Source organism: Dysidea avara, chromosome 5 (assembly GCF_963678975.1).
Source record: "Dysidea avara chromosome 5, odDysAvar1.4, whole genome shotgun sequence".
Lineage (NCBI taxonomy): Eukaryota > Metazoa > Porifera > Demospongiae > Dictyoceratida > Dysideidae > Dysidea > Dysidea avara.
The window spans coordinates 7,691,262-7,717,865 of NC_089276.1; the positions used below are offsets into that span (position 1 = coordinate 7,691,262).

At 36.8% G+C, this 26,604-nt stretch overlaps 1 protein-coding gene across 1 annotated transcript in view; it reads left to right on the plus strand.

Moving 5' to 3' along the window:
* Positions 1–3,297: 3,297 nt before the first annotated feature.
* Positions 3,298–26,604, plus strand: part of LOC136254960 (sushi, von Willebrand factor type A, EGF and pentraxin domain-containing protein 1-like) — a 73,072-nt gene continuing 49,765 nt past the window's right edge. Inside the window, exons 1-13 of the mRNA XM_066047680.1 lie at positions 3,298–3,448; positions 4,054–4,224; positions 4,353–4,523; positions 7,930–8,100; positions 12,057–12,227; positions 12,356–12,526; positions 15,262–15,426; positions 19,007–19,171; positions 24,263–24,451; positions 24,501–24,692; positions 24,743–24,931; positions 24,987–25,178; positions 25,930–26,094. Coding sequence (XP_065903752.1) covers positions 3,298–3,448; positions 4,054–4,224; positions 4,353–4,523; positions 7,930–8,100; positions 12,057–12,227; positions 12,356–12,526; positions 15,262–15,426; positions 19,007–19,171; positions 24,263–24,451; positions 24,501–24,692; positions 24,743–24,931; positions 24,987–25,178; positions 25,930–26,094 — 2,263 coding nt within the window. The remainder of the gene's footprint in view (positions 3,449–4,053; positions 4,225–4,352; positions 4,524–7,929; positions 8,101–12,056; positions 12,228–12,355; positions 12,527–15,261; positions 15,427–19,006; positions 19,172–24,262; positions 24,452–24,500; positions 24,693–24,742; positions 24,932–24,986; positions 25,179–25,929; positions 26,095–26,604) is intronic.

Sequence of the window (26,604 nt, forward strand, 5' to 3'; positions counted from 1 at the left end):
ATGGAAACATATTTTTTGCAGTGTTAATAAGTCCCTTGAATGTATATTTGCATAGAAAAGATCTTACAGTACTTACATATGTTTGTTGCAGCTACAGGATAATAACAACTTGAAATTTGGTTTATACTTATACTATCCATTGTAGCAGTGCCTTCTGATAGTTTGAAAGACAAAAGATTAACAACTCCAGAGTTACACTCAAAACCCAAACAATTGTAGTGCAGTCTAGATACTCTAATAGATCAGTCACACGGGGATGAAAAATGTCAAAAATGTACCGGGTTTGGAAAAGGGACCTCTATACTAAGCACCCAAATACTTAACTATTGTGCCACTGCTACAACAACTGTTCACCTCACTTATTTTTACTATATAAATGAAAATTCAAGCTTAAATGTAATTTCATAGATCTACCAATGGAAATTCTAGATTGTTCTAGAACATTTATTTATCTATTTATACTTTACAGCACAAGTGCTGAAGCTCTATTAGAAGTTGTCACAAATGTGAACTCTGTTAGAGTATTGTAATAATATTAACAAATGGACAAATAAAACATGCAATGCAGCTCTTCAATAAGCATTATTGTGTCTGTAGATCAGGTAAAAACAAACCCCAAAGCCAGTGTTCTTACCCTGGCTGACTTTAGGACCAAATAAAGTACAGGAAGAAATCAAATCCACACAAAAGCAGCCAAGCTGTGGAAAAAATGGTGCAGCCTCAAAGAAGTCTTGGTAAAAAGTTGTGAACTCAGAGGAAGCAGTCGTATCTTTGCTGCCACCTTTGTCACCAAGTTTTTGAGGCCACACCCTTTCTCATAGCTTGGCTGTTTTGTGTGGATTCCATTATCCAAATAGAGGAACAGACTTATTATAATCTCTTTTGGGTTAACTGGCTTTATGTAATTTACAACGTTGGTGTGAAGAGTGATAAGTGGCCATCGTAGCAAGCTTGATCATGGGAGCAAATTGGTATCACCAACCAAAAATGTTATATGTACTACTATTATGGTACATATTATGCTTAGTTTGTCTTTTGTTACTGTAAATGTTAATTGTTTGATATTACAATGGTGTCTCTGTTGGTTTTCCCGTTCCACTGTGTTTATTACATTAATATTTTGTGTAGTGTATGTCAGTGGTGTGTGACAACTTGGTTACTTTATATAGGATAAACATGGCTGGCTTTCAGATGCTTTTGCTTCTCTGTGGCTTGATAACTTCAGGTGAGCACTGTAACAGTGTGGTACTATATGATATCAATTATACTGAAGTAAAGTATAAAAGTAGTAAGGTTATTCGGCTACAACTGATGTGTAAATTGATCGCCAATGAATACTAAAAGCATCATGACTAAAATACTGTTAAAATTTGTGCATCAGTTGTGTTTGGATGGTAGTTGTATCTACTGCATAACTAACATATTTAAAGGGAGTGTGTTATAATAATTGATTTGGCCTGAAATGTGCTCAACTGTGAGCAACAACATAGCTTAATAGACAGAGAAATGTCAGATTTTAAGCTACTTTGTGACATATAGTTATGATGTTTCAAGTTTATAAAATTGAATGTTTGTATGTATGTGTGTGTGTGTGCGTGCGTGCGTGCGTGCATGTACGTGCGTGTACGTATAGGGCAGGAGGGTTGGGGTCCAGATTGAAGATGAATCTGAGACAAGAAGTGTGTGTGTGTGTGTGTGTGTGTGTGTGTGTGTGTGTAGTGTGTGTCTATGTGTGTGTGTGTGTGTAAGATTCTTGAAAATCTGGTCCCATTATTTTATAGATGTAAGTACATAATATTTATCTGCACTTCATAGTGCAATTGTTCTTAAATTCACAACTTCATTTGCAGTGTTATTCACTAATATTATGATATATGTAACAATCATCAATGAGAATTAATAATTGAGGACATGGCCTCACGATTTGCAAAGCTAAATTATAAGGTGAGGTAAAGCCAGCAGAGATTATGGCTACCAATTTATGCAAAATATATATGTAAGTAGTTTTGCAGAATTCCACGTTTGTGTAAGCATAAATTTTACAGTAGAGCTAGCATAATATTATATTAGTTATCTTGACCCCACCTATCCAGATTCTTGGTTAACCAAACTACAGGAATGACTGCTCTATTAGAGTAGTGACTGTTCTATTAGGGTAGTCTAATACTACAAAACTATATTTTTGGTTGTTTACACATACAGTAAAATAGGTAAAATATGTGTGAACTAATTATTTAAAATTTCCACAATTATTTGGGCACCTGTTTTTTAAAGCAGAAAGGTGCTCATGGTAAAACCTTTGGTATCATCATGTTTGCCAAACTACAGTAAGAGGAGTTCAACAATATGTTGTGCAGCAGTGCTTCGAAGACGCAATGTATGAGCATTATATGAGTATACGGTTCACTATAATATATATGGTCATTTTATCATAATTTTTACCTTTAGCTCTGGTCCCTAGTAATATATACATGTATGTAGTACTAGGAGTAGTTAATCCCTTTGAGTTGAAGTGGAACATGTCTCTTCCTTGTATATACTAGAGAATCTAACTCTCATGCTTCAGGCATGATACTCATGCCGGTGGTGGAGGAACTTGATGTGAGGAGGCTAACCAGAGTATAGAATGGCATTAATGGGTCTCAGGGTCCAGCCCCCAGAAAGTCAAACCATTTAAACTTTCATAATGCCTCAAAGTTCACTAGAATTAATTTCAAGGTATAATTTGAAGCATTTCAACTAAAAGTCAACTTATCTAACCATAAGTATTTACAACAGGCTATTTGCAGGCAATAAAAAGCTGTTTTGGCACAGTTTTGTGTTACATACTAATTCTTTTGTAATTTATTGATCAATTTGCTAAGGAAACATACATATCAAGTAACTTAAACAAACTGCTGTAAGTTAATAATGCACTAAAGTATATTTTTATGCGTACAGTACAGTAGAAGGTTTGTGGTTGCCTGCCAAAAATATCACCCCAAAACCAGCCTCACTTTTCTTATATGAAGCTTATATGTGCTTTCAGAGTGACTCAAAATGGCACTTTCAGCAATCTTCTAAATGTTTTAATGTAATCAAACTAGACAAAATTTTGTACCGAAACTTGTCAATAATAAAACTACAGTAGCAGTAGCACATATGATGGGCAATAATTAAAGCTACGTACTTTGACCCATTAATTATCACCTTGTAAACCTTCACTACAATTGATTAAGTTGCAGCTCTAAATTTATCATGTATTTACCTCTGTAATTGTTTACTACACATAATATAGCTTCAGGTTGCTTGCCTGGCATGGAATATCAGACGTGTGGTTGGAACATAAGTTGTAGTGAACTTGGAGTTGTCAGAGATTGTAGAAATTCAACTTGTGAGAGTGGATGTTTCTGTAGTAATGGATCTGTACTAGAGGATGGAGTCTGTGTACATCCTGACAGTTGTCCAAGTAAGGAATTGTTTGTGTCATTAAATACCTGAATAGCCCAACATGGACAGACACACACTCACACACATACATTTAGCAGAAACAATTTCAGTAAACAGCCTCACCTTTCCTTCAAAATGACTTGGAAAAGATGGTACGGTGGTTATGCATACTCAACCTCCAGAGTTTTAATAATGTTTTCATTGAACAAAGTTTTTAATAGCTAACTAAGTAACTATATATCTACCTAACTACGTACGTAACTGATACCTTCAGACGACTATACAACACTATAGCCCTGATGCATTATGGACTTTCCTGCGTCCTCTATTGTACTCATTCTTTTTTTTTGATTTCACTGCAAAGGAGTTCATTTACATGTAGCATGTTGATAGCTTCATGTGTTGTAAGAATAAAATGACAACCACTTATGTTTTTACACTAAGTGATCAAAAGTTGAAGTAAGTTGATTGATTCTATATAGGCAAGTTTCACATAATACACTGTTCTAGGGTTTAACGGCCAAAAGCTATGTGAAGCAGTTGCTTTGCTTAGTAGTACAGTAAGTATAAATTTATGCATTTATTTGTGTATCATCACAAATAAACTTTGTAATTTTTTACAAGTTTTAGATTGTTCACCTGGCATGGAATATCAGATGTGTGGTTGGAACATAAGTTGTAGTGAACTTGGAGTTGTCAGAGATTGTAGAAATTCAACTTGTGAGAGTGGATGTTTCTGTAGTAATGGATATGTACTAGAGGATGGAGTCTGTGTACATCCTGATACATGTCCAAGTAAGATATTTATAATAACTTGTTTTATTTGAGAAGTCTTATTTGAGAATCAAATGCATTCCATGTGACTGAAAGACTATATTATGATTATTATGAATCATTTAATTACCTCTGTAATCATTATCTAGTTGTAGATTGTCCACCTGGCATGGAATATCAGATGTGTGGTTGGAACATCAGCTGTAACGAGCTTGGAGTTGTCAGAGATTGTAGAATTTCAACTTGTGAGAGTGGATGTTTCTGTAGTAATGGATATGTACTAGAGGATGGAATCTGTGTACATCCTGACAGTTGTCCAAGTAAGTTATTGCTTATAGTGTGTTACCTAGTGCATGCATGTTAGTGATTATGCAATTGTTGATGCCTGGGCTGGGCCAGGTGGCCCAGGTTCTGGCTACACCTCTGTGTATACATATTACACAATATGCTATTACTGATTTAACTAAAAGATTTCTGTTTTGTAACAGTGCACACAGAATTATCAAATTAATAAAAATTATCAAATAAATAAAGTTACTGTAATTTCTAATTACTTTGTAATTCTCTAATAACACTGCTGCTAAGCACTGCTAATTGAACAAACTCCATGCAAACAGAAGTATTGTCGCAACTATTTTATAATTGGACATGACTAAAACACGGAACGGACTGGGAAAACGGACTAGCAAATGGACTGGAAAGAACTTGCCTAAAAACGTTTTTTGGCCATAGAAATTCACTGTATAGGTGCTAGAAAGAATATAACACGCAACAACGACCTGAAACAAACCTCTGAACTGCTCTGAACATGATGTCGAAGTTTGCTCAAGCCGATATTAAGCCCTGCGCTTAAAGATAGTCTGAAATTAAATTCATTTTGTGTTTAATTAAAAGCGCACTTTCGTTTCGCATGTGTAAACAAGACAAGACACAAGCTTTAAGCCTGTTAAGACACCATGTTACTTGGAATTCATGGTCTGGTTAATTGCTGCAATTAGTTTGACGGCTGATCTTCAGTTTTACAGGTGACAGCTCGTGACAGGTAGGCTTCGTGGCGGCCACGTTGTATTTAATCAGCTGGCTACTACAAATCTTTGTTTGCTTAAACTGTTAGTAGCTAACCGACAACTTCGCTGTCACAGGCACTCAAACTGGCAGACTGGCGCTTTGTAAATTATCTCAGGGTAGTAATGGTGGCTCGAGCACACGTTTAGAGGTTTGTTTTAAGGCTGTTGTTACGTGTTATATTCTTTGTAGCAGTGATTTAGTGAGTTTCTATGGCAAAGAAACGTTTTCAGGGGAGTTCCTTCCAGTCCGTTTGTGAGTCCGTTTTCCCAGTCCGTTCCGTGTTTTAGTCATATCCTTTATAATTTGGCTATCACACATTCTCAACATGCAAAGCCTCAAAGCTACACTTAATTTTGGTTTGCATATGTGGGGGCCATGCCTCCTTTCATTTTAAGAGATATGCTTTCTTTGGTAGCCTACAAGGCCTACCACAATGTTTTTGGGTCAAAAAATGCCTTCAGGACAACCTGAAACACTTCCAAATAGTTGCTACATATTTTTAATTGCCAGGCACCTTAGCACAAGGCAAGTTAATCTTGCAGTTTTGAACTTTCTGTACATTTATTTGTAGCTGTGTTTGAGCAGATGATAATGTACATTATTGCAAAGGTTGTTGTGCAATCAGATACGTGATAGCCATGAATAACGTGATTGAATAACTCAGAGCAGCCTTACAAAGGCAGTGTTTTTGTTGATTATTTGTGGTGCCATAGACTAAACCTCAACAGACTTTGAGTTGTCAACACCAGCCTACTTGTACCTGTCAGTTATGAAAATGCAAAATGTATTTATAGCTTTGTTTACCGGTATTACTTTGACTTGTGGGATACAAGAAGCATCATAGTTGTAATACCGCCTGCCCAACCCTCTATAATCTATGCCTGGTGCCTCAACCAAATCTTGAAGGTATATGGTACACAGAAATGTGAAGTTATTTAGAGAACTGTGAGCTCTCTCCATAAAGAAGTAATTATGCAATGAGAGCTTGTGTTGTTTGCCATGAATTAGCCAGAGTTTTTATGAGGTAATGATGTTATAACGTGAATAACATTACTTGCATCGTCAATAGTAGACGGTAGTGTAATATGTCATCTGAGTGCACAATGATGTGAACATGGTTTTGCATGTGTTTAGGAGTCATAGATAGATAATTATTGACCAGTTCTGTGCCAGCTGCCATGAGCTGGTTGTGACTTCAATCAACAAGTTTTCTGGTAGTGTAGTAAATGACATATTGATACTATTCATAAGGCACTGGATAGTGCTATAGACCAGTTCATTGAAGTTCTCGGCACTAACACAAAAGAAATTTTTTAGTATTTCCCACACATCATGATCATGCATAAATCCAATTCAAATCCACCTGTAGAAGTACTGTAAGTGCATACAATTAAAAGCAATCTATGCATAATTATAGTTTATATTTCATGCAAGGCTCATGAGCATGCGTACCACCTAGTTTTTTATTTAATGAAAAAGCCCAAACCTGACTGACTGACTGATTGACTGATGCTTTCAGCTAAGTGTAAGTTGATAATGGCTGAGGCTACAGGCTTGATTTTCTCACCTTTCGACATAGCTTCAGCCTGATTGGTGCCTATTGGCATAACGCAGTACATGCAATGCATGCTTCATGGACTTACCACTGTCCTCCTTTGTGTCCCAGTTATTTTTGCTGACAGCACAATATGTTGATTTGCAGCAGCACCACATGATAGCTTCTCTATGTTTGTTTGGAATCATCCAAATTTTCTGTTGTGACTGATTGACTGTAGAGATCCTTCTAGTGTTTCTTCATTTGTACCACTGCATAATGAGCTGAAAACGAAGCGGAATAACCACTTTGAAATTTCAATAATTGGTATTTGGGGCATACTTTCAGGTATAAATAATAAGCCTGGCACCCTTTGATGCACCATTCTTTCCATTCTAGTCAGGGGCAGTGGAGCAGGCCAAAGAGTGAGGGGGCCAGGCCAGCTATAAGTTGAAGACCAAAAAAAAAAGTCACAGCCTGCTGACAATAGCTGCTCTCCACCAATTATAACTACACATACGTAGCTAAGTAATTTGCTACACTGCTTCTCTGAATACTGTGACTGCTCTATTAGAGTATCCAGATCCTGACTGTTCTATTAGAGTATCTCGATCTTTTCTTGTAAACAGTGTCCCAAAAAAGTGGGGGCCATGGCCCCCCTGGCCCCCCTATCTCTGCCGCCTATGGCTCTAGTGCGTATGCATGGGTTCATCAGTCATAATATTGTTACAAACAAGTAAACAAACAAGTGCAAAGAAAAATTAAAAGTTTTTGATTAGGGATTATAGAAATAAAAAGTTGGGAAACAAGTGAGGTCACCTATACCTGAAGATATACTAGTGGACATTCAATCCATAGTTCAGTAGACTGAAGCAGGGATTTAATGTCCACTATAGTATATCTTCAGGTGTAGGTGACCTCTCTTGTTTTTACTACTATGATCCCTCATCAAACTTAAAATTCTTAATTTTCCTTATACTTTAAAATTTATGCATTTATTTGTGTGTCATCACAAATAAACTGTCAGTCATCCTTCAATTAATTTGTTTAGCTTTACTTTTATCTATGAAATTCAATGCCAAGTTCTTAAATGTACGTATATAAACTTTGTAATTTTTTGCAAGTTTTGGATTGTTTACCTGGCATGGAATATCGGGCGTGTGGTTGGAACATCAGCTGTGATGACCTTGGAGTTGTCAGAGATTGTAGAAATTCAACTTGTGAGAATGGATGTTTCTGTAGTAATGGATCTGTACTAGAGGACGGAGTCTGTGTACATCCTGACAGTTGTCCAAGTAAGTGATTGGTATAGTGCTGGGCAGTATTGAAAAATAGCAAATGGTATACCTTCCACAAAAAGTATCATGGTATTACTAAATATCACAGTATTAATAGTAAAGCCATTGGTATTAAAGTAACTGCCATTTACCTCAACAAAAGTACCATGGTAGCTCAGCAAACCTCAGGTACAAATTACCACCAACAAACTTGTTTACATAGTTTGGTTAGCTGACTACATCAGCACCTGCCTACAAACATTGTCACATGTCTGGTTACCTTCTAAATATGGTATGAAACAAGCCCACAAGGAGGCCATAGTGCCCAGACTGTATGGCGGTATTAAAACAAACAGGCAGTATCAAAATCGGTATGACTTAAATATCACAGATTACTAACAATATCAGTATATTGCCCAGCTCTAGTGATTGGTAATTTGCATAGTTAAATTTACAGTGTAGATACATGATTGTACATGCCTTAGAGTGTAATTAATAATTGTAATATGGGTACTATTATACGGGCAGGTATAAGTGATTGCCAGATACATACACATAAGCCTGGGCCTGTGGCTCTCATCCCTGATATACGGGCATATACCCTAGGACCTGCAGTCCACATGCATATATACAATATCAGGCAAATCACAAGTGCCCACGTTACAACTGAATATGCACATGATTCACCTGCAAGTATGGGAAAGTGCAGGCATTTACAGTAGGTAGTTATTATCCATATAAAGAGTTCGGCTACAAGTATATCGCTGTAGTTATTCAGAACATTACAAGTCACACTGAAGAGAGTTCTATAAACAAGTCATGCACCCTGTAGAGAGTTCAGCTACACTCTCTAGAGAATTCAGCTACAAACAAGTCACTGCGGAGAGAGTTCAGCTACAAAGAAACTACCCTGTTGAGAGTTCATCTATACAAACAAGTTACCCTATAGAGATCAGCTGCAAACAAGTAACCCTGTAGAGATTTCAGCTACAGACAAGTCACTTTATAATTTATACAATGTTCAGCTACAAGTAAGTCACTCCGTAGAGAATTCAGCTACAAACAAGTCACTAATTTTGCTACAAACAAGTCACCGTGTAGAGAGTTCAGCAACCACCCTGTAAAGAGTTCAGTTACACATACAGGTTACTCTGTAGATAGATCAGCTAGGAACGAGAGAGAGCTCTGCTAGAAGAAGTCACCCTGTAGAGATCTCAGCTGCAAAGAAACCCTATAGGGAAATCAACTACAAACAAATCACCCTGTAGAAAATCCAGGTAGAAACAAATCAACCTATATAGAGTTTAGCTACAAGAAAATCACTTTGTAGAGAGGTCAGCTACAAATAAACCATCCTGTAGAGAGTTCAGCTACAAATAAACCATCCTGTAGAGAGTTCAGCTACAAACAAGTTACCCTACAGTGAGATCAGTTTGAAACAAGTGATTTCAACTACAAACAATCACCCTGTAGAGAGTTCAACTATGAACAGACCAGAGTTCAGCTATATAAGTCACCCTGTAGAGAAATCAGTTAGAAGGAGTCACCGCCTAGAGAGATCAGCTAGAAACAAGTCACCTTGTAGAGAGTTTAGCTACAAAGAAACCATCCTGTAGAGAGTTCAGCTACAAACAAATCACCTTGGATAGAGTTCAGCTGCAAATAGATTACCCTGTAGAGAGTTCAGCTACAAACAAATCACCCTGTAGGGAGTTCAGCTAGATAAAAGTCACCCTACAGAGAGATCAGATACCCTATAGAGAGATCAGCTAGAAGAAGTCACCTTGTAGAGAGTTCAGCTACAAAGAACCCATCCTGTACAGAGTTCAGCTACAAACAAATCACCCTGTAGAGAGTTCAGTTAGATAAAAGTCACCCTATACAGAGAGATCAGGTCACCCTATAGAGAGATCAGTTAGAAGAAGTCACCTTGTAGAGAGTTCAGCTACAAAGAACCCACTCTGTAGAGCGTTCAGCTAGAAACAAGTTACCCTATAGAGAGATCAGCTAGAAATAAGTCACCCTGTAGAGAGATCAGCTAGAGGAAGTCATCTTGTAGAGAGATCAGCTAGAAACAAGTCACCTTGTGGAGAGTTCAGTGACAAAGAGACCATCCTGTAGAGAGTTCAGCTACAAACAAATCACCCTGTAAAGAGTTCAGCTACAAACAAATCAACCTGTAGAGAGTTCAGCTACATTTCAAGTCCCTTAGTAGAGAGATCAGCTGCGAACAAGTTATCCAGTAGGGAATAATAGACATGTAATAAATATATTTATATAATTTGTATAATTACTGATGAAATCAAAAACAGTTGAAGTACTAAAAATCTGCTTTATCTTTTTATTCTTCAGAAAAAGGATAGGTTTAAAAAGCCCCAAAGCCGGCCATAGAGGCTGGCTTTGAGGTATACAAATACAAAAAGAAGTGATATCTAATCAAAAACAGTCAAGCTATAAAAAAGGTGTGGCCCCTAAAAGGCCATGGTGAAAAAAGATGTGAAATCCAAGGTGACGGCCAAGAAATGGCCGTGATGGTAGGTTAATGGTAAAAATTTTAATAAGCACAATTCAGGTGAATTTGGTGCTGAAACATAAATTTGGTGTTTTGGGGGTAAATGTACTGGGTTAAATTTGAATTTGGTATTTTTGGCGTGTTTCTCCCAGTAATTCAGATACAAGCCTTCAAAGAGCTTGTTTCACTCAAAAAAACTACTAAAAGTTCAATAAAACGTCTATACAACCAGTAACTTAAAAAAATTGCTTCCACAGGACCTAGATATTTTAGTTGTTTAGTCACTTGTGTTGAAATTATAAGGATTCAGTAATCTGTTAGTCTGGTTTTTGGCGGCACGTTTTTATAAAACATAGCTCTATTGTGGACCACCAGTCTTTATTCTACAGTAAAAACAAACAAGCACAATTAGTTGTATTGCTAACACAACACAGTTGTTGAAATTATTTATCCCTGCTTGGTTTTGTAATTTGTTCTGCCCACGCATTTCAAACTATTCCGTAGCCTTAATGTATGTTCTATTAGAGTAGTTGACCAGAACCCTGTATGTAAATGAATGGGATTCAGTTATTCAGACAAATTCACTTATCTTACCAACTTTTATTGTAACTGAAATGGCACACAAGTGTTTGGATAGTGGAGAACCCACTGACATATTAATTCAGTACTGAGGTAACGATGTAACAAGGTGCTACTGACAATTAAAACATATACATAATGATACAAACACACCAAATCTTTGTTATTCTTCATTCTTTAAATGACTAGGCAGTCAGCTCAGGTAATTTAGGACGTATTGTAATAGCCATGAATTAACTATAATTCATGTGTACTTACAATCATCCTTTAAGTGTATGCTATGCACCATGTGACATCATGTCAGGTGTATAGCACACAGTAGTGTGTCATGCAGCCTAAGAAACTGGTGCACCATGCCACTTTTGGTAGCAGGAAGAACAAACAATGCGATTTTATGCATACAAAGCTCTGTGCTACCTTCATGAAATGACATGCGTTTTGCTATGGAAATGCCCTCTACCTTCAGTAATAAGCATACCAAGTTATAGAATAATCACTCTAGGCATTCTCAAGATACACGGCTTCAAATCAGCTTAAATTCTTCGTTTTCTTAATCTTTTGCACACTTGCAATAGCTACCATAAAACTCAAATGTTTTACTAGAACTGCTGTATAACTTACACTGTTCCACTGTGGATTCAGACTTTCTCAATGTCGCTTACATTTATGGCACCAAATGCAAGTATGTAGTCATTATTTTGGCATTTAATTATAATTGATACATACTGAATTAAATTGTTTCAGTCCTTATGTTAATACTAATTAGTAATTAGTAAAAAAGGAGTTAGCACCAGTTAGATGCTTAATAGTATTCTTTCTTAACATTGAAAAGTACATCAGAAAAGTCACGAGGTAGCTTTTATAACTTGTAATTATTACTTAGTTATAGATTGTCCACCTGGCATGGAATATCAAGCATGCAGTTGGAACATCAGCTGTGATGAACTTGGAGTTGTCAGAGATTGTAGAAATTCAACTTGTGAGAGTGGATGTTTCTGTAGTAATGGATATGTACTAGAGGATGAAGTCTGTGTACATCCTGTTGCATGTCCAAGTAAGATATTTATAATAATTTGTCTTATTTGAAAAGTCTTATTTGAGAATCAAATGCATTCCATGTGACTGAAAGACTATATCATGATTATTATGAATCATTTAATTACCTCTGTAATCATTATCTAGTTGTAGATTGTCCACCTGGCATGGAATATCAGATGTGTGGTTGGAACATCAGCTGTAACGAGCTTGGAGTTGTCAGAGATTGTAGAAATTCAACCTGTGAGAGTGGATGTTTCTGTAGTAATGGATATGTACTAGAGGATGGAGTCTGTGTACATCCTGACATGTGTCCAAGTAAGTAGTTTTTGTTACTATGTAAATTGTACATAAGTACAAAGAAATGATAAAATACATTGTGCTGCAGGATTTTGTACTGATCAACAACTGTAACTAACTAACCACTGCCTTTTGACAAGCTGCACTCAATAATGTCTAATGGCATGGGTTTATGCTTACTTAGCCCGACATATACATACATACAGTAACTTTGGTTGCATCACTGTTGGCACAACTGTATGTATCAAATGCTTACATTTATTCTCCAGTTTGTCTAATTTGTTTGCTGTGCAAAAATATCAACAATTTGTGTGCAAAGCTCACCTACAACTTTTTAAGGCATGGTTCACCAAATATGGAAGATTCTTATTTTGTGACAATCAACATGTGTAGGGTTATACAATATCCAAAAACCATGTGAAAATGGCTACTTTTTGATTATTGATATTTACTGTGGGGTGCATTTTGTCATGCTATCATAGTCATATATCTGGTACAGTTTTCCTTGTAATGGAGTATAGCTACAGTGTTATAGAATTTCATCAATATTACCAAGAGTATATAATGGGGAGGGAGAGTGTTGAACTGTGCTATAAACTGTGAAAAATGAGCCCATAAAGTAACCCACATACCTTCGTTTCTTCTCGTAAACCTGACTGCCATTGATTGCTCAGATAACACCAAAGTTTTGATGGGTCAACTACATGGCATTGCGATGGCTGAAATTCCATCTAGACGTGCTACTTTCACTAATAGAACTGTCAAGGCAGGGATTGGTGACCGTGATGAAATATCAAATGAAATCTCAACCATGATGAAACCTTAATGTTTGCTTTCCAGGACAGCTGCTTGTAACTTTCTCTTTAAATGGCAAGTTCTTCTGTACGATGTGCTGTACTTTTGTCGAGTCCACTGTTCTTTCACTTAGTAGTCATGTATACAAAGTGCACCCACTGTACTTATAATTAGTCACCAATCATCACAAATCGCCCAAGTCATGTTAACAACACTGTATTTTATGACATTCTTTTAAAAGTGTGTCTTACTGGACTGTGTAGCAGTCATTGATAATCAAACAGCATGGTATTACTATTTAGCAGAGTTCTCCCCAAAACAAACAATGCCTGCCAAAATACTTCTGTAGTGACTATCATAAAAATATCTGACTTATGTGATGAAATCCTTAGTGCATTTAACATCAACCCCAGTGTTAGAAACAAGAAAACACCTGCAAAACTTGATTTTGTCCTGCCTGCCCACCCACCCGCCCGCTCACCCACCCACCCGCCCGCCTGCCTGCCTGCCTGCCTTCTTAAAGTAGATGCCACAAAACTATTTATAGCTCTTAAGCTACTTTAAGAGAGAATAAATATCTGTAGCTGTATTTATAAAATGATCACACATAAGAAATGCCCCTTAACCTATTGCATAGCTCATTTGAGACGAACAGAGAGATTGAGACGAACAGGGAGATTGAGACATCCTAAAAAAAAGCAGTCACAGCCAAATGTATATACCAAAGCTATGCTGTAACAAAAAGTTATCAAACTACTGAAATTTAAAAGTTTTAAAAAGTATATATGGCTCCAGCAATAAAATGAGAAATATGAATGATTGTACCTATTACACATAGCTAAATGGAATAATCCCTTCCCTGTCAATCTGCTCAATGCCAAAGCTATGTTGTATTAGCTCTCATCATTCATATATCTTATTTTACTACTGAAATAATTGCATTAGTAGGATATAGTTCATTAGAATAAAAGTGTTTTTAAGTTTATAGCTATATACTTCAATCTATAAACAGTACTATGTAAAACTCCTAATTTAGGAATGTAGTCTTCATAATCTAAAAGTATAGCCTGGGTTCATAATATCATGAACTTTTGGTGAAAGTTGATGGGTTGATTGAATGAATGTGTTTTATATAAGGAGCAAGAATCATAGTATATCATAAATTAACTTGTAACATTTTTAATGTTGTGTCTGCAATTAAGTTGTCCAAGCTCATATGTGCAAAGCACATCAAGCAAAAAATCCATGACTGTAGTAATCTCTGTTAATATTATTTTCTTGTTACGTAGATCTTTTGCACAGAATTGCATGGTATATCTGTAAACCCTGTGTATGCTTGTCTTATCTTTATGTTGAAATCAAAGAAAATCCATTGGTAGCTTTGCATACGACATGATAAAGAGAGGCCTTCAACTTGAGTGGTTGTCATGATGGGACTGATAATATTATTGCTTTATATTAATGTGTAGCACAAGTGCTGGCTAAAGTTTTGTGTGTGATATGAAGTATGGTACAGCTCAAATGCAACGTCATCTCACGAGAGTGTGAGCAATTAAAAAAGTCAGTAATTAAAGGTGTGCATCCATCCTGCTTAAGAGTATTCATCCTGTTTCATTTGAGATGAATACTTGTGAGAAAAATGGATACTATGCCCATTAGTTAGCAAGTTTGTTTTTTGATTGCTCACACTCTTACAAGATAACGTTACATTTGAGCAGTACTGCATTGTATATACAAGCTGCATGTGTATCATTCTGTACTTGAACATTGTTCTAAAAGTCATAGTCGGTGTATACTTAGTCATTATACAATATTTAAATATTTGGCTATTAGTAAACAAGAATCAGTGGCAGTTAAATGTCTGGTTGTATAGTATAGAGTTATATTGCAGATTGTGTGTACACTAAAGTAACCAAATTTTTAATAAGTTTTAATCTGTAACTGTTCACTGGTTTCAGTATGTTCACCTGGCATGGAATACCAGATGTGTGGTTGGAACGTCAGTTGTAATGAACTTGGAGTTGTCAGAGATTGTAGAAATTCAACTTGTGAGAGTGGATGTTTCTGTAGTAATGGATCTGTACTAGAGGATGGAATCTGTGTACATCCTGACAGTTGTCCAAGTAAGGAATTTGGTATTGTATACATTTATCTCTTGTACGTATTGAGTGACAGAGATTATGTTTTCATGATTTTGTTGCCAAATACTATTGGGAGACTATTAATTTGGCAAATGGTTTAACAATGAAGCATTGGAAACAGCAGGATGCTATTTTGGTGAACACAGAAAATCATTGTTATTCAACTAAATTTAATTCCTTGCCAACTAAAGTATATATACAGTATATCAGTTTCATAATTAATTTTTGTCTGTAAATGGATAAAGTCTGAGATTGTTTCATCACTTTGGTACCACTGGATAAAGCATCTGAGACACCATAATAATGCAGTCACAGCCATATGTGTATAATATAGCTTTGCTATTTTAAAATGATATCGAACTACTGCAATTAAAAATCAAGGGTCCAGCAATAAAAGTCAGTGAGATATATGAATGGTGGTAGCTAAACACCAGTGTGACAGCTTTACTTAATAAATTGGAGCTAACACTAGGACAGGAGAAATTATGTTAAAGTTACTATGTTCTACAAAATGCTACATAATGCAGTTTCAATTGACTTTTACCATATCTTCACCCATCCTCCACAATTATATACACGTGGCCACAATCAAAGATTCATCCTTATTTCTACCAGGGTCAACTACCACTACTCATTTCTGTCATCAACCATCAGAATCTGGAAAACCGCTGGGCTGAGCCCGGTAATCTACCACACGCTCGTTCACCAATAAATTAAGCTAACCAAGACTATTATAGCGCTGCACCACTCAACAATGGATATCAAATACTTTAGCTACACCCGTCTAAATGATGTGGAAGCTGTACAATGGCTGGAGTGGTTGGCATCGATGATGGCACCTCGCACTCATGCATGACAAACACGCTACCAATGAATAAACTAGCTACAACGAATTAACTAATCATCAAGACAGTAATTAGTGAGTAAAATCGTTCCTTGTACACAGTGCTCAGCGGTAGCCTTGCATTCTTGCTCCTTCCATGTTACAAATGGGAGCCTTTGATCTGCACACTCCCCATACCACGAATCAGTTAAAACACACCCATTCAGTTTGTATCTGATTTGTAAACACTCCACCCTCAGGCCTGCGACCCTTGGGTGTCGTGTTTACAAATCAGATACTCCACCCTCGCCTGCGGCCCTCGGGTGTCGTGTTTACAAATCAGATACAAACTTCATGGGTGGGTTACAACTATTACTAACAACATACATCGGCATGCACTCAACCGCAATGTTTACATTTAAGGGCAACTTTGAGGGTACCTGGATCACCAGCCATGTTTTGATGGCCCATCAGCTACATATGTGACTTCCACACACACAAAATCAAACTTACGTTTTTGCCAGAAATGGATTGCTGGCCTGATACACTATCATATTCCACACTGTACTTCCTTCAGGACTGGCAAGTCTGGTTTCTGTGGCAGCTTTCTTCCGACCCTGTCAAAGCCACGAGTGGGCGATTGGTGCCATTGAATGGCCATGGCTTTGTGATAATGGCGTGTAGTGAGCTGGGACTTCACAGAAAGCTCGCCAATAGTGTTCTCAGTCAATTTGGAGTGATTTGAGGGCCATGGAGGGCCATGGAGAGCCCAAACTTGGCCTCTGGATACCAATCGTCTTCTTGCTTCATTTTATACCCCTATATTAAGCCCACCCACTGCCCCCCACCCTCCCACCCTATTACTTCCACCTGTGATATTATTACCCGCTCGAGAAAAGCTACCCAAAACAGGGCTAATTTTGGATATCAGAAATGTATACACCTACTCAGTGATAGCTAGTAAATAGATGCATACTCGGTGCAAATTGTGTTTACACAGCTGTAAGCAGTGGGAAGTTATTACACAATGATTATTTAAATCGCCATATCTCCTAACAAAGCTTTGTGCGTCGAAGCCGGGTTTTGTCAAATTCAGTCACATATGTTTAATTATCAGTTTTCCTTTGAGCTGTGCTCTATATAGATATCATAATTTGCTTTTTTCCAAATTTTCATATGCAAAACTTGTACAAAAATTTCTTACACGAAACTTTTTACACGAGATCGAACTACTTTAATAGAGCAGTCATTCACGTAAATCATACGAAAATATTTTTATCACATTTTTTTGCACAAAAATAAAGCAAATTAGTATATGTAATAGGATGGATGGCTGTGGTATTCGGGATTAATAGTGCGAGCATTGTAAACAGGAAGGAGTAAAATAGTGCGAGGCGAAGCCGAGCACTATTTCCTTCCTGTTTACAATGCGAGAACTATTAATCCCGAATACCACAGCCATCCGTCCTATTGCAAATTAATCCGACAACCATAGCAACTGTTACTAGGCAACAGAAATTCAAAAATTACCACTGCAAAAGACCAATCACACTTAGCAACGGTTACCTAGCAACCGTTGCTAAGCAACCATATTGTGTTATACCTTGGGGCATCTATCACTATGGTAACAATAGTTGTCAAGTCAGACATTTACTTCTAATAGAAACACACCACACTATTCTAGCCAATCAAATTAGTATTATAGATTTTTGTCAAGAGACCTTGACAAACAAGTGTAATACTAATTCTATTGGCTAATCGCTTGACGTATATCAATATAATACATCAAGCTGCTATTGAGAGTATTATACAGTAACACATTCAGCTGTTGGATTATGGTAGTTATTCTTTTTGTGATTAAAGTATGGTCATCCAGTCATTGTAATGATTATGCAAGGAACAATAATTACAGTATTTCATAAATTATCTTGTTGATGTTTTGTCTTCTTTGTGTCTGCAGTCAATCTGTCCAAGCTTATACTCGCAAAACAAATAATCCTTGAGTGTAGTAATGTCCAGGGGCAGATACAGGGGGGTCAAAGGGGGCTCTTGACCCCCCTCCAAAAATTTTTAGTATACCAAGATAGAGATACTCTAATAGAGCAGTCACTCTAATAAAGCAGTAGTGAGCTATGTAAGGATTTTTATGTACTTTATCAGTGATAAATACATAGTTGGTGAGGTGGGCAGCTATTTTCAGCTTGCTGAGACCTTTTTTTTTTGGTCTCACCTTACCAAACCAGACAATGTAGTGTCTCAGAGTTCATTTTGACCCCCCCTTTCCATAAGTCTGGATCCGCCCCTGGTAATGTCTGGTTGGTTATGCTATTATACTTTTAATGGTATTGTAAACCTGGTATACATTTGTCTTACAGTGTGAAAATCCATTGTTAGCTTTGCATGACATTATTAAGTGAAGTTTTCAACTTGAGTGTGGTTGGTTTGATGGGAATGATATTGCTTCATATCAATGTGTAGCACAAAGTTTTGCATTTATATACAATAAAGAAGAGCTTGCATCATTCTGTGCTTGAACATTGTTCTAAAACTCACAATTGGTGTAGGCTAATAAGTTCTAGCCATTATGCAATAATAAAATATTTTGCTATTAGTTAACAAGAATCAGTGGCAGTTATATTCCTACAACATACAGTAGAGTTACATTGTAAACTGTATGCACATTAAGAAAAGTAACCAACTGTTAATGAGTTCATGTTTGTAACTGTTCACTGGTTTCAGTCTGTTCAGATGGCTTGGAATATCAGATGTGTGGTTGGAACGTCAGTTGTAATGAGCTTGGAGTTGTCAGAGATTGTAGAAATTCAACTTGTGAGAGTGGATGTTTCTGTAGTAATGGATCTGTACTAGAGGATGGAGTCTGTGCACATCCTGACACATGTCCAAGTAAGGAATTTTGGTACTGTATACAATTTACCTGTACTTACAATTAAGTGGCAGAGATTACGTACAATTATTATGCTACCAAATAATATTGGGAGACTATTTAAATTTAGCTCGAAAAAACATTGGGTGACTGTACAATGGCTGTTCCAATCATTGACCACTATTTGAGAAAAGCTATATTTCCTGGTATTGAGTAGGCTTGTATGAATTATGCTCAAGTTTTTCATCATTATTCTATTCCAAATTTCTCCAAGAGAGTTTTCATTATGCTTCTATTATTCCTGAAATGTACTATCTAATCCAAAACAGCCAAGCTGTAAAAAAGTGTGCGGCCCTCAGAAAGGCTATGGTGAAAAAAGATGTGAAATCCAAGGTGGCGGCCAAGAAATGGCTGTGATGGTAGGTTAATGGTAAAAATTTTAATAATGACAATTCAGGTAAATTTTGTGAAGCGGCACAAAAATTCACCTGAATTGTCGTTATTAAAATTTTTACCATTAACCTACCATCACAGCCATTTCTTGGCCGCCACCTTGGATTTCACATCTTTTTTCACCATAGCCTTTCTGAGGGCCGCACACTTTTTTACAGCTTGGCTGTTTTGGGTTACATTTCATTTCTTTTTGTATTTGTATACCCCAAAGCCGGCCTATGGCCAGCTTTGAGACTTTTTTGACCTATGTTTTTTTTTCTTTACTACAGGAAGAAGAAAAGATGAAGTAGATGTACTTTAAATATTTTATCAGTAAATGTACAAATTATATATATAATACATATGTGACCGGATTTGCGAAAAGGGGCCTTCCACACACATTCAATTTGCCAACTTTGACAATTGATAACTTCAGATTGGAAAGAGCTATTGCCTTGAAATTTGGGCAGTGGTGATTTCTTTGCAGCTGAACTCTCTACAAGGTAATTTCTTCTAGCTGATCTCTCTACAGGGAGATTTGTTTGTAGCTGAACTATCTACAAGGTAACTTCTTCTAGCTGATCTCTCTACAGGGTGATTTGTTCGTAGCTGAATTCTGTAGTACAGGTGATTTGTTTGCAGCTGAGCTCTTTACAAAATGGTTTCTTTGTAGCTGAACTCTCTACAAAGTAACTTCTTCTAACTGATCTTTCTACAGGGTGATTTGTTTGTAGCTGAACTATCTACAAGGTAATTTCTTCTAGCTGATCTCTCTACAGGGTGATTTGTTTGTAGCTGAATTCTGTACAGGTGATTTGTTTGCAGCTGAGCTCTTTACAGAATGGTATCTTTGTAGCTGAACTCTTTACAAGGTAATTTCTTCTAGCTGATCTCTCTACAGGGAGATTTGTTTGTAGCTGAACTATGTACAAGGTAACTTCTTCTAGCTGATCTCTCTACAGGGTGATTTGTTTGTAGCTGAACTATGTACAAGGTAACTTCTTCTAGTTGATCTCTCTACAGGGTGATTTGTTCGTAGCTGAATTCTGTACAGGTGATTTGTTTGCAGCTGAGCTCTTTACAGAATGGTTTCGTAGGTGAACTCTCTAAAAGGTAACTTCTTCTAACTGATCTTTCTACAGGGCAATTTGTTTGTGGCTGAATTTTCTACAGGGTGATTTCTTTGCAGCTGAACTCTCTACTTGGTGGTTTCTTTGTAGCTGAACTATGTACAAGGTAATTTCTTCTAGCTGACCTCTCTACAGGGTGATTTGTTTGTAGCTGAATTCCGTACAGGTGATTTGTTTGCAGCTGAGCTCTAAACAGAATGGTTTGTTTGTAGCTGATCTCTCTACAAGGTAACTTTTCTAGCTGATGTCTCTACAAGGTGACTAGTTTGTAGCTGAACTCTCTACATGGTGGTTTCTTTGTAACTGAACTTTCTACAAGGTGACTTCTTCTAGCTGATCTAACACAGGGTGATTTGTTTGTAGCTGAACTCTCTACAAGGTAACTTCTTCTAGCTGATCTCTCTACAGGGAGATTTGTTTGTAGCTGAACTCTCTACAGGTGATTTGTTTGAAGCTGAATTCTCTAAATGATGGTTTCTTTGTAGCTGAACTCTCTACAAGTTAACTTCTTCTAGCTGATCTCTCTACAGGGTGATTTGCTTGTAACTGAACTATCTACAAGATAACTTCTTCTAGCTGATCTCTCTACATGGTGATTTGTTTGTAGCTGAATTCTGTATAGGTGATTTGTTTGCAGCTGAGCTCTTTAAATAATGGTTTCTTTGTAGCTGAACTCTCTCAAGGTAACTTCTTCTAGCTGATGCCTTTACAGGGTCACTAGTTTGTAGCTGAATTCTCTACATGGTGGTTTCTTTGTAACTGAACTCTCTACAAGGTAACTTTTTCTAGCTCATCTTTCTACAGGGTGATTTATTTGTAGCTGAATTCTGTATAGGTGATTTGTTTGCAGCTGAGCTCTTTAAAGAATGGTTTCTTTGTAGCTGAACTCTCTACAAGGTAACGTCTTCTAGCTGATGTCTCTACAAGGTAACTAGTTTGTAGCTGAGCTCTCTACATGGTGGTTTCTTTGTAACTGAACTCTCTACAAGGTGACCTCTTCTAGCTGATCTTTCTACAGGGTGATTTGTTTGAAGCTGAACTCTCTACAAGGTAACTTCTTCTAGCTGATCTCTCTACAGGGAGATTTGTTTGTAGCTGAACTCTCTATATGATGGTTTCTTTGTAGCTGAACTCTCTGCAAGGTAACTTCTTCTAGCTAATCTCTCTACAGGGAGATTTGTTTGTAGCTGAACTCTCTACATGATGGTTTCTTTGTAGCTGAACTCTCTGCAAGGTAACTTCTTCTATTGATCTCTCCACAGGGCGATTTGTTTGTAGCTGAACTCTCTACATGGTGGTTTCTTTGTAGCTGAACTCTACAAGGTGATTTTTTCTAGCTGAACTATCTCTTTCCATAGTTGCATGAACTCCCTACAAGGTAACTTCTTCTAGCTGATCTCTCTACAGGGTGACTTGTGTGTAGCTGATCTCTACACAGGTTTCTTATTTCTAGCTGATCTCTTGAATTCTCTTCAGGGTGACTGCTCTATTAGGATGACTGCTCTATTAGAGTATCTCGATCTCGCACTTGCTGCACCAAGTTGGATTTCGTGTTATAACTCCGTGGCTTTAAGTCTGATTCTTCTACACCATTGATGATCCTTTCTAAGATGATTGCTCCATCTGTTGAACGATTTTCAAAGCATTACCCCAAGCGGTTTATCTGGTAGGCATGGCAAGCAGTCGTTTTTTTTTTTTATTAGCTAATCTTGATTGCGTAATTGTTACACACTGTTGGTTTTTTCGTTGTATCTTCCTGTTTTTTAGCTCGATTTCTTTCAAACCACATAAGGTTTGAGGTTCAATAGTTAACCTATTCACCCACCGATTTTCAGCTTCTTCCCATACGCGGTTTACCCTGTAGGCGTGACAACATATTGGTGTTATTTTTCGTGAATAATCGCTCATAACTCTTTGCCTGTTTATCGTATTCCAGCCAAAGTTGGTACTGAGATGCGCCTTTATATCCCCCTTCTGTGTGCCAAATTTCAAGGCAATCGGATATGGCGTTCGAGTTTTATAGCAGTTTTTGTAAGTGTGCGACAAGAAAAAGAAAAATAAGAAGAAAAAAAAACGAAGAAACTGAGCCAATTTTTGAAGTCGCATATCTCGGGAACGCGCGAAGCGATTTCGCTCAAATTTGGAAGGTGGAGTGCTACAGTTGGAGGGCATGTCCACAGCAAAAATCGTCTTGTTTCATCAAGGAAGCACAGAGCTACGGAGGTGCGAAAATTGCGTTTTCTTTCTTCCTGTCAATATACTCACGGGTGTTACGCGCCGGCTTCTTGGGCCGCACGACACACTACCGTGTGTCTTGATTTATTCTCAAAATTATTCCCATCTATTATAAGTTTCTTTTCACTTTTGTAATTAAATTGTACAAAACTGCTAATTCTAAATGTATTATTTTGTCAGGAAAACTGTTTTATTATTAGGAGTAATGAACTATGCTGTGCCGATTGTTCTATTAGAGTAAGTAACTGATCTATTAGAATATCTTGATCTTATTTATTTTTATGCCAATTAAACTCTAAAACTGCATCAAAATGCTCAATTCTTGAACCCAATAATTATTCCCAAAATTACTGAGGCATTATTCCCGCATCCCTAATGTTGAGATGACTAGACTCCATTGTTTCTTGGAGACATGTTATTATTGATGGCAAAGACATTCTCAAAGGGACATTCACTTATGCCTTGAACCATCTTACATACCATTATCATGTATCATGTCCATTGTGTGTCTTAACAAACTTGGTAGATTATGAGTGCTCAAAATTAAAATTATGCCGGCATAATAGACGCAAGCCTATTTTGTACTTTATAAAGCTCCAAAACAAGTTTATGGCTGGCGATCCCTGTGTCATGGCAGCTCTCAGTCATTATTGTTAGAGATGCAGAATTGCTTTATATGCATGTACTGTAATTAGCTTTTTTCATTGTAAAATAATTTTTGTATGCAAAACTTGTATGAAAATTTCATACACAAATTTTTTTTTTACATAAGATCAAACTACTCTAATAGAGCAGTCATTCATATAAATCAGGAAAATATTTCTACATTAAATTTTTACAACAAATTTTTTGCATGAAAATAAAGCGAATTACGGTATTGTATGTGTTAGCATTATCATTTGCACAGTTGTCAATAATTTTAATAGAATACTCTGACAAGGTTTCTATTCAATTAAATTTTAGAAACCTGATGACTATATGGTGCGGACTACCCACAAATTTATTACCAAGGTCTTAATAGAAGCCTTGTGGATCTGTGTTAGAAATTTTTGAAAAAATAGATGTTAGGAAATTTGTACTTTCTATCATCAAGCTTTACCTGCAATTGTAATCCTACCCATGCTGGAAAACTTGTTTTGTGCTGGAAAGTAAACTATAGTTAGTAGTAAGGTCATTTCGTTTTTAGCCTAACTAATATTCATTTGATTAATGCAGTAAACAACCACAGGCAAGACTACAGGTTATTAACTAGTTAGTAGCCTCAGTAAGCCATGCAGGTATTATTTAACTCTTTTTATTTACTTTTCTTTCCAGTTGGCTGTCCATACCTCACCAACCCTGCCAATGGAATGCTAACTTGTTCATTTAGAGGTGACGGTGTTGCTTATGATGGAGAAACTTGTGATTACACATGTGACACTGGTTATATTCTAACTGGTAGTGCCACTAGGACCTGTCAGGGCAATGGTACATGGACTGGAACTGAAGTTATGTGCAATAGAGGTGAAATGTAATGTATTACACTTTAATTGAGTCATTTTCTTGTATGCAGTTACCTGTCAAATGCCCCCTAATCCTATGAATGGAATGATCAATTGTTCACTGGGAGATGATGGAGTTCTTTCTTATGAAGACACATGTACTACAACTTGTAACACTGGGTATGAGATACAGGCTGGCAATGCCATAAGGATCTGTCAGAGTAATGGAATGTTTAATGGCACCAGTGCTACATGTGGCAGAGGTGTGTAACATGTAAATGTGTTACTTTGTAAGTTAAAAAAATTCTTGTAGTTACTTGTCCAATGCCCACTAATCCTATAAATGGAATGATCAATTGTTCACTGGGAGATGATGGAGTTCCTTCTTATGAAGATACTTGTATTGCTACATGTGACACTGGGTATATGCTAACTGGTGATGCCATGAGGACTTGTCAAAGTGATGGGATTTTTAATGGAACTGAGGCCATGTGTAATAGAGGTAAAGTGTACACATGTTTTATACTGTGTAATTCATTCAAGTCCGTTTCATTCAGTTCCTTGTTCAATGCTTCCGGATCCTATAAATGGAGTCATCAATTGTTCACTGGGAGATGACAGAGTGCTTTCTTATGAAGACACTTGTACTGTCATATGTAACACTGGGTATGAAGTACGGGCTGGTGATGCCATGAGGACCTGCCAGAGTAATATGACATTTAATGGTACCAGTGCCACATGTGGCAGAGGTGTGTAACATGTGAATTTAATTTAACATGCTATATTGATGTGGCAACACTCTAGGCAATGATTTTCTAATTCCCTGAAGTGATACCTAACATGGGTACCACTAAAACATGTACAGTTGTGGTCAATATTTATGTGACATATTCTAGTACTACTGTGATTTAACTGCTTAAGACTTTTCAATGTCACTTACTTTTGATACTGTTTGCGTATGGCACCAAATTAAAGTATTTTAGATTTAGTCACAATTGATGTATACTAAACTGCTTTAATCCTTGCACAAAATAATACTGAATAATAGTTTGAGTTCAAAACACAGGGTTTATGGAATTTAGAAACCTGAAAGTCCTGTGTTATGGTACCTAAGTGCAGCAAGGGGTGCTACTACAGGCCTGAGGGTTGGACAACAACTGTGCCTTGACAGCTGTTTGAAAACAAGAAATGTAGGGTTGATTAGTACAAAAAGGTGCATTACACCTCCCTCAATTTTGGTATGACTCTTACTATCCATTTAAATGCCCATACATTGCCATGTTTCGTATTGCCTCATAACATGGTCTCTATAGGATATGAATGTCACACTATGAGATTTAGAGACCATGCTTTCAGCCAATCAAATTTCAGTATTTGTAGTATTAGTAGAAAGGAGTTTGCACTAGTTAGATGCTTAATAACAATATTATACCACAACATTGCATAGTTTATCTTATAAAGTAAGAAAAAATAATGAAATGGTTTTGAATGACTTTTTAGAATGTCCACATGACATGGAATATCAGATGTGTGGTTGGAACATCAGTTGTAATGAACTTGGAGTTGTCAGAGATTGTAGAAATTCAACTTGTGAGAGTGGATGTTTCTGTAGTCATGGATATGTACTAGAGGATGGAGTCTGTGTACATCCTGACATGTGTCCAAGTAAGACATTGAATCAAATGCTTTCATACAATATTTTAAGAGATGTGGCATAATGACACATTTGCGATGTTTAATTGTGACTGAGTATCCTAAATGGCAAAAATCTATTTCTGGGGGCTTTTCTTCTTATTGCCATGCAGTAAACATGCAGTGTTCTACTGGTTTATTACATATATGCCATGGCATCATGATGCCATGGCATCATGACAGAAATAATGTGAACAAATGAGACCAAGAGTTATACTGTACGAAGTATTGGATCCAAGCAGTGAAAAGTAGTGAATCAAGGAATGAATGATGGTATTACAGCATAGCTTAGTAGGAAAATCACTACATTGACATGTCATAACAATTATTTTGTTCAATGCTGTAACAGTATCATTCATCTATTGTTTTATTGCCTATTTTATTTTTAAATATATATAGTAGCTTGTTTAGTGTTTTTAGCTATATTATACACGTGTGACTGTTCTATTAAAATATTATACATAATTGTTGTATTAGGGTGAT